This window comes from Kryptolebias marmoratus, linkage group LG6, assembly GCF_001649575.2.
Source record: "Kryptolebias marmoratus isolate JLee-2015 linkage group LG6, ASM164957v2, whole genome shotgun sequence".
Taxonomy (NCBI): Eukaryota; Metazoa; Chordata; class Actinopteri; order Cyprinodontiformes; family Rivulidae; genus Kryptolebias; species Kryptolebias marmoratus.
This window is the reverse complement of record NC_051435.1, coordinates 11,251,903-11,261,172: the sequence shown is the minus strand read 5'-3', so window position 1 is coordinate 11,261,172 and position 9,270 is coordinate 11,251,903. Positions and strand designations below refer to the sequence as shown.

At 37.2% G+C, this 9,270-nt stretch overlaps 1 protein-coding gene across 1 annotated transcript in view; it reads right to left on the bottom strand.

Annotated features, from left to right (window-relative positions):
* Positions 1–639: 639 nt before the first annotated feature.
* The window catches only part of b3galt1b (UDP-Gal:betaGlcNAc beta 1,3-galactosyltransferase, polypeptide 1b), a 41,766-nt gene continuing 33,135 nt past the window's right edge, over positions 640–9,270 (bottom strand). The window contains exon 2 of the mRNA XM_017424413.3: positions 640–3,956. Coding sequence (XP_017279902.1) covers positions 2,737–3,723 — 987 coding nt within the window. The 5' untranslated portion in view covers positions 3,724–3,956 and the 3' untranslated portion in view covers positions 640–2,736. The remainder of the gene's footprint in view (positions 3,957–9,270) is intronic.

Here is a 9,270-nt window from a genome sequence, read left to right as displayed (position 1 = left end):
CTAGAGTCTAAAAGGCTTACACATGCTTGAATTAAAAAAACAAACAAATATTGTTTCTTTTTTTATACATTTCCACAACACCATTCCATCTAAAATGTTGCGTTTAACCTCCTGTTTGTCTCTTTAAAGATTTATTTAGCTACAAAATGTTCAATTTTACTCGATCTGCTTACAGCTTCCCTGAAGGCTGTAGTTAAAGGAGCCTAAACTAGCCGTTTATGCTGATTGTTTTTACAAAATTTAGCATGTAGTTGGCAGGATACAAAAATAAATCAGCTGAGAACTTGTGTTCTATTAAAATTGAGCAGCAGGAAGAAAACAATATCCCTTTCTTCCAAACATTAGATGGGAATTTTAGAGACTTCCTCATGAATGCTTTTCTCAATTAGTTGTGGCCAAGTTAGAGACTGACATTCAGTAGATATTCATCTTTGAAAAAATTTAAAAAAAAGAATGCCATCACTTTTGTATTAGGTGGTTATTTACACCGAAGATCGTGTCTGTGGTTTGTTCCCATTAATAATCCATGGGAAACAATCATGTTAGCTGTCGGGCAGCATCTTAAAAACAACCTGTCACGATACCAAACCCTCAACTTATCTCTGCGGAACAAAAAAAGAAGAAAAAGAAGGCAACAGGTGAAAGCAGCAAGTTCATTTTAATTAATCAAGTATTTGCTTTTTTATATAAAAACATACAATATATAACAACAACCCAGTGTGGGATAGATGCTTTCACAGTAAATGTCACATTAGCTTATAAGACTACAAAACTTCAGAGGAAAAAAAAAACAAAAAACAAAACCAAAAGTATTTTTTTGCCAACAAAGCCACATTTTCTTAGAAACGACTAAGCTTTCCATGTAATTCATACAGTGAGAGTGCTTCTGTAGCCAATGATATGCCAAATTCATGTGACAATACATCCAGTCTGTAATGATCTCAGCTAGACATGAGGAGAGGTTCGCATGATTCAGTATTCAGACATGATTTAGTATTTTTCTTGCTGCTTGGAGGAGTTGATGAGCTGAAACAGCTGCTGATTTACAACACACACGAGCAGCAGCTACAATAATGAGAGGCTGGTAGCTGAGATGCATAATTACCTCGGGCATGAAAATGTCAAAGTGGGAAAACAAGGCAATGCATCTAAAATCCTAAGCATACACACGACTTGTTTGAGAGAGAAAAAGGCAATGTGATGATGGCTGTGTGTAAACAAAAGAAAGTACCAGTCAAATTTCTTTGAAAAAAAAGCAGCAAGTCCTCTAAATTTTAATTTAGAAAATTCTCAGAATACATTAGACCATCATTTCAACCCACTCGGTGTTGGATATTGACAATAAACTGAGCTGCAGTTTATTTTTAGCCTCATTAAAAAAAGATGGGGAAGAGAAAAGCACAAGTGCACATGTCAGTGAAATGGTCATCAGGGTTACATTTGAGTTGCCTTGGTTCTGAAACTCTTCTATGCTATACTTTTAATAATATTCTATGGAAATGTCTTATCGTAATGCAATGCTTTATTGATTTTCCCACATTCTTATCTTTTCTGGGTCAACAGCTGTGAATCTAATACAGATTCTTGCTCAAGGACACTTTATATCAAACAGGGAAACAGGTGACAGGGCTTTAAATGGACAGGTAGTTTTATTTATCGGAAGTGGGGTTGAGTGGAGTACTTACAAGCAGTTAGTGTCTTTCCTGCAGGAAACAGCCGTCAGAGTGATTTCAGGTGAAGAATCAGAGATGCATTTGGGAGCAAATTTCTACTGTCTCAAACAACTCAAACTCAAAACCTCAGAAGCAGTTTGATTAAACACAGTTTTGTGTATTTTAACACAGAGTCAATTTTGCATGAAACAGCTGTTTGTAACCATTTCTCAACCATTTGCTGCGCTAACTGTTTCCTCAGAGGCAGCTAAACATCCCAATGATCAGTTGAGTCTGCCAAGAGTTGTTCTGTCTTTCGTATAGTTTGCCTCACACAGATATCGTCACATCTCAGTCCGGACAAGAAAGTATAAGTTGTTCCACAGCAGAATACACGGAACAACATCTGTGCAGGCATTGCACATCGGAACGCAAACATAAATAGCACGAAATAGCCAAAAGACTATAAACAACTATCTCATTCAAAAGTAACAAGGCGTATAAACACCTGTCATAACATTTGTTCCAGCTGCTAGGAAAGTTTTTGAATTTGATTTGTTTTTGATGGCAGAAATTATCGAACAAATGGGCCCTTTGAGTATTATTAGCTTAAACTACCAACACAAGAGTTTCTCCCTGATTCTCCAAATTAGTGCCACTAACTGTTGTCTACTGGAGGTAAAGAACTGCCTACTCTGAGGTAGTCCATGCAACCCCATTTTAATAAAACCAAAATATCACTTTCACTACAGTTTCTGAATGATTCACTGTCTATAATGGTCAGGCCACAATCAGGCTTACTTATGATCATCTTAATTCTTACAAAGTTGTTCGATTTTTAAACTCGGACTGAAAACAACTTCAAGTCACAAGCCATCACCTACGTATAGGTGATAATATGCACCTTACAAGCCTTCATGTGGTTTAATCAAGAGAAATAAACATGTTATAAAACAGACCTGCAGAAGCCCTCGTATGTTATACATTATTCACTGTGGCAATATTTAAAAAGAAGACAATGGCAAACTAAAGGCAGTTGGGAAAAAAAAGTATCAAAGATGTTAATCAGTAATCCACGTGTCTCCTAACATCGGAGGTGCTTCTTGCTGGACATGTCATTCCAAATGCGGTGCATCTCCTCCGGGGAGATCTGGTGGACAGTGATAACCCGCCTGTACCTGCAGAGACTATAAGCCATTTTCCAATGATTAAAACCATTGTTCTGATAAGGGTGTATGCCCAGCTTACGCAAACACAGTCCCACGTACACATCCTCCAAATGTAACAGTCTTGTGTGTAATGAGGTCTTGTAGATTAGCTCGGCTACATCTGCCGAGAACACATATCCAGTGCCTGAGCAGAAAGGCGGGTATTTACTTTCAGGGTACACGTCTCTGGGCATGTACCACTTGCTGCGCATATCTCTGATGGGACCACCATATATCACATAGCCAGTAAAATATCTCCTCCTCGGCTTGGTGGTGGGCTTTAGAAGCTTGTAGATAAGATTGTCCATGTTGACAAAGATGTCGCTGTCCGTCTTCATGACATACTGCGCCTTTGGGCAAAACGTCGCCACCCAGCGCAGGCCCATCAGGGTCTTCAGGGTAAGATTGTGGTATGAATCGATAAAATTCTCCACTACGATATCATGGAAGATCTGACTCTCCTGCTCCACCATCTGGTTCAGCACTGCGTCCGTGTTCCAGCCCAGGAGAAAGATGGTGAGAATGCGAATGTCGCTGAAGGTGTTCTCATCCCCCCAGGTCTCCCGGATGGCCTGGCGCGCGTCAAACTCCTTGTGTGTGGTGCTGATGAGGATAACCAGGAAGGGTGTGATGCTTTCGCACTTCTTCGGCTCGTTGATGATGAACTCAAAGGTGTGTGGGTTGAGTGGGCGGGTGCGGATGTTGGTGAAAGTGATGTTTTTGGAAGGTTTCACAATCCTCCGTTTAGGCACAGCCATGTGGCCGACGTACGTGGACGTTGGGCGAGAAATACTCAAGTACCACAGGGCGCTCGCCCAGCAGACCACCGTCAGCAAGTATAAACATGATACTTTTGAAGGCATTATGCTGCTCTTAGGTGAATTTTGATGAGGTGGATCTTATAAGGTTTTCTTTCCATTAGTGATGTTCCACTCTGTGAGGCAGCATTAAGCTGCTCCAGCATACGGTTTGACATTAATTGTCAATAATGTATTACTTTAGGGAGAAGGAATGCTGTTTGCAATTTAATGCAAAGCACTTTAAAACTGCATGAATATCCAGATTCTTGGTGATCTTCTTGCATCTCCATTCATGTCTGAAAAAAGGAGACGGAAAGAAAAACAGCATGTAAGTATATGTATATATATATATAAAATCTATGGCCTTAAAAATATACATTTTTGTATGAATAAATTATGAATTTTATTTAAATCCAAAGAACTCAGCAGAGTTCGAATATGCATAAAACCCAAACAAATGGGAAAGTTATGTTCAAATGTCACATGAAATTTACACATTAAATTATTCAAAGTACTTCAAATTATCATGATGAATCAGTTTTAAAGTGAACTTGTATATTTCAAATTAGTCTAGAAGGAGGATGAATAGAAACAATGCAGTGCACTGGTGAAAATGTGAAAATGTGATTTACTATCAAATATAAGTTTATTCAAAGCTGAAATGTCCTTTTGTTCCAACACACAATGTAAATGTGATGTAACTTTCATTTTATTCCTCATTAAATTTAGTCTGTAAACTGTTCAAAAAGGGGACACAGACGTCATAAACCTTGTTCCCACAGGAGAATCTTGTGACTGCCTGACTGCGTTACAGATCATGTCATAACTTAAAGCAGCATTTTTAGCACTCAGAAAATGATTCTTGTTTTCAAGAGTAAATAAAGTCTTTTATAACATATATATCTATATAAACCTATTTTATATGTTGTTTCAAAGAAAACACAAAGTCAAGATATGCCCCTATTCAATGATTTTCCCCCCTATTTTTCTTTTAAGCTTCGTCACTATACTATCTGACTAAAACAGATATCCTTCACTTATCCTGTGTGGACACTGAAACATCAGTGGATGTGTTTTGTCTGAGAAGCCATGCTATACATCTAGATCATGTCTCTAAGCTTTTATGCTTTTTGTTCTTTTTCTTTTCAGCCACAGAAAGAATCACACGATACACTTCACAGCTGAGTGAATGCAATGCAATAAAACTATGTATTTATCTTCAAAGACAGAGAGCAGAAGAAGCCAGTCTGACCAGACAAATGCAGTCATAATGACATAATTTGTATTCCATTTAAACAGAGTGTAATTACCTTATACAAAAAGGACTGCTAGACTAAAAGACATGCCATTAACTACAAAAAAACACAAACAAATGTTGAAAACAATTATATTTTTCTTAATTAAATTTAACTTCTCACATGAGTTACTGCCGGACCAATTTAATTTCTGCATCCGTACTTTGTATTTTGTCTTAACGTGAAAATGTATTTTCATATTTACAATTTTTGAACAGTGAAGCTTTGGCACAAATGTTTTCATATCAGTATCAGAAACATGGTTAAAATGGTCTGCACTTACATGTTTTTTTTTTACCTTTAGTAAGGTCTATTAAAAAAAACTACAATGTGTTTTTTTTGTACCAACACACTTATGAGGTGCTACTTATTGTTGTGCATATTTGTATTGTATATACAGCAGTTTTTCTCAAAAATCAAATCATTGACAACCACATCGGACCAAACCCTGACCATCTAGTTGGAAGGCATCATATATCAGTGTATCAGAGGCAGACTAAGTACATGTTATATACATACATCAACCTACTGAAATACAAGAAACAGATGCTTCATTTCTAGTGAAAAGGAATTAAGTTTAAAGCAGCTGTCTAATGTATATCTGCATACCTTTATTATGTGATAGAGTGAACAAAAATGTGAAAAGAAATGATTTGTTGTTTATCTTACAAAGATATGCTAAAATAGTATGGACAGATTTGTTTGTAGCCTAGAAGACTATTAATCCTTCCATTATAGTCATGTTTCAAACTGAGTGTTTGACTTTAATTAGTATCACAGGTGCCTTGGAGCTTTTCATCAGTCATTCAGCCTGTTTAAAGGGAACAAACAGCCGCTGGGTAGTTTGGTGTCATTGTGTGCACCACGCTGCGAACACAGGGAAAGCAAAGGTGAAAGCTGTCAGAGGATCTCAGAAAGACGAATACAGATATCCATGTCAAAGTTAAAGACTACATGATCATCTCCAAGCAGCTTCATGGGACTGATGAGACAACCGGGTCTTTTTGGCCAGTCGCATCAGTTGTATGTGTTTCTTAATTTGGTCTGTATACAATATCCCTGACCAGCTTTAAATTATTGCTTGCCAGACTGAAATAAAAAAAATATTTAATAGACACACCGGAGTTAATCTAATGTAAAATAGCTAATTTGGTCATCAGTCTGTAACTTCCCCTCTAGTGGCTTTTCTAACATTTTAGAGCTGGTCTTAGTCCCTTACATGCTTACACAACATCTAATCAAACAACTGAATCTGTCTCTAACTTTGATTATTACAAAAAGAAGTGCCCTTTAAAACATGTAAATTTTGTCAACTAATAAACTGGGGATGCTGTTTGTGAGACCTGAAGTGAAACTGCATTCACAGTAGATTGTTGCTAAGAAGCACTGCAAGGAAAGAATCAGTTACGGCTAATCAACATTTAAGTCCTCCGATGTGCTTTAGTGGTCACACATTACCTAAAATAATACATCATTATCTGAGTGACAGTGATGTGCATTAAATTTGTAGATTAATAAATAAATAAATGAATAAAAGACCTGTTTGCCACATCAAGTGGCAACATCGTTTTTTTTTTAAAGATGTGCAAACTGTAAAAAAAACAAACAAACAAAAAAAAAAAACAAGAAGAAAGAAATGGAAATGTAAGTCACAAAGTGGTGCTAAGGCTGATAACAGACTAATCCTATTTTTAATGAAGCCAGAGGCAATTATAAGCTTTCTGCTCTGCTGCAGCTTCACTGAGCGACAGTTTCTAAATTAATGTTTGACTTCAGGTATGAACAGAGGTAATTAGGATCTACACAAAAGCTGCCAGTCACTGTGATTGAGGATTTTTTAACTGAATAACAATAAAAATGGAGTATGCTTGAAATACTTGTAGATCAGCAAAGAGAAGAAAGATCACAATATTGTAATAAAATAAAATAAAGTCAAAGATCCCAAAAGTCAGTCAGGTATAGATGTACGTCCACTCATAACTATTTGAATGTTTTGTTAAAATCCATCCAGTGCAGTTCAGGAAATATTTTACTAACAGGCAAACAATGTTAACTCAAACAGTTACCACTTAGCAATTTGAATATGTGTTGTGAATGACTCTCAGCTACTACCGCATTAAATTATAGTACAATATCTGTAAAATCGATGGAGTTATAGCAATTTCTGTGTTCTCCATTGTCATTTGGCTCTGGCGGCCATCTTAACTCGAACTGACTCAAAAACTAAAACAGTTGTAGATGTTTATTCAATGGTTCCTTTCTCTAAATTTCATTAAAATTTGTCCAGAGCTTCATGAGATATTTTGCAAACAGACAAGTACAAAAACAGACACAAGCAAAAGCATTGTCTACCTTTGCCTTTCGGTGCCGGGCAATAATGTGTTTGATCCTTAAAAACACACTTAACCGCTACATTTTTGCTTTTCTTACCAGCGAATGTGTCCGAATTCAGCTGAAACTACCCGTAACCCAGTAGTGGTTGGTTTCTGATGAGACATTTTGATTAGGAGGCTTTTCGGGTTAAGCTCTTTTGGTCACATCAAGGCTTTGGACTGTGTTTCAATGCAGCTGCTGTAACCCGGGTTTGGATTACTGGAGAACTGAGCCGAGCCTGCATGCAGCCTCCACGACCTTTGCAGAGCCATTATTCCAATCAGTCTCGCTTTAATACGAGGATGTCACACTGAGTGTCAGGCATAAAAATCCTCCACTCTATGAAACAAAGATTGGAAAAGAGATTGGCAGAAATAATAGTAAGGTATAAAATGGTCTGTGAGAGGTGAAACAGGTGTACATGGTAGTCGTTATAAGCACTGGACCCCAAGGACATAAAACTCAGCAGAGAAGCATGACAGGGAGGGGTATGAAAGAAGGGAATAATTAGCCTGAACTACCAATAGAGACCTAATTTATCATGATTTATTACATGGCAAGAGGTAAACTTGTATGGGGAGCAGGGCACAAAGACAGCCATTCATCAACGCTTGACGTTTCCTTCTCCAAGCCTCTGGGTTGACTGTTTGGTGGACTGGTTTCTGAAGAAAAGGGCTATTACACATTCCTCTACATGCAACAAAAAATATTTTGATTCATGGCTCTATAAGCATCTGCAGTCAGGTTTCTAAAGTGTTTTTCCAATAGCATTGTCCCAAGGCTAATAGATTGCCAGATTGAGTTATAGAAAGCCGAAGTATTAAAGACAGACGGTGCCAAAAAATATAAATTGATTTTCTTGGCTTTAATTTGACACAACCCTCTCTGAATATTGCGTCTTTTAAAGATGCATCACACTAATTGCAAAACTTTTTAAAACAAGTTCTCTGCAGCATTTTTGTAAATGTTCAGAAAACATCTAAGGTTAATATTCAAGTCTAAAAACCACACTGATTACTAGCAAATATTATTGAAAAAAAAGGTCCAAATCGGCCTGTTTTCATTTTAAAAGTGTGCTCCAATAGAAAAATTAAAGGTTCAAGGTAACTTTATTATTCTCAAGAGGCTATTTGGTTCACAGCTGGCAGTAAAACATAAAACACAAATAAACACCCAAACAAAACCCAGTTATATTTACATATTATCATTTAAAAGGATGGTAACAGATGGAATAAAAGACTTCTTGAACCACTTTATTTTACACTGTGGCAGAGTACATCTTCATCCTGATGGAAGCATAATGAACTCTTTCCTCAATGGAGGACTCAAATTAGTCCAGATGGATTTGGCTTTTTTTTTTTAAAATACTTCACTTTGTTAAAGTCTCTGCAGGCCTGGAGAGAAGGTCCAGCAATTTCACCCCATGTCTTCACAGTACTTTGCAGGCAATTTTTCCATTTAACAGAAAGTGACCTCCCAAATAAAAACAGATCTGATAAAACAAGAACAAAATTATAAATGTTGGGGCGGCTGCTGAGGTGGGTATAATGTGGGTGGGTGGAGGAGGGAAACAAAATAATGTGAACAGCCTGGAATACAATTTTGCCAACCATGCACACTGAAATAAGCCGAAGATTTAAAAAGATTGGCTGTGCAAAACATCACTGCATGGCTTGCTGATTGCTTGGTCACAAACACTCAGAGTTGAGTGAAACTGCAACAGAAAATTCATCTATTTTCTTACAATTCTAAGTCACCAACTAGCCTCAGTAAGATACTACCGCTGGCCCTCATAAGAAATAATTTATCAGCTTTCAACTTAATTTTAAAGTCAAGTGTACCATTTGACATTGATTGCTACCGGAAGAAATTTGATAGACAGCATTACAAAAAGGCAAGACTGCATTCTCACAACATACTGTATGAAGGTATTTCTGTGTTC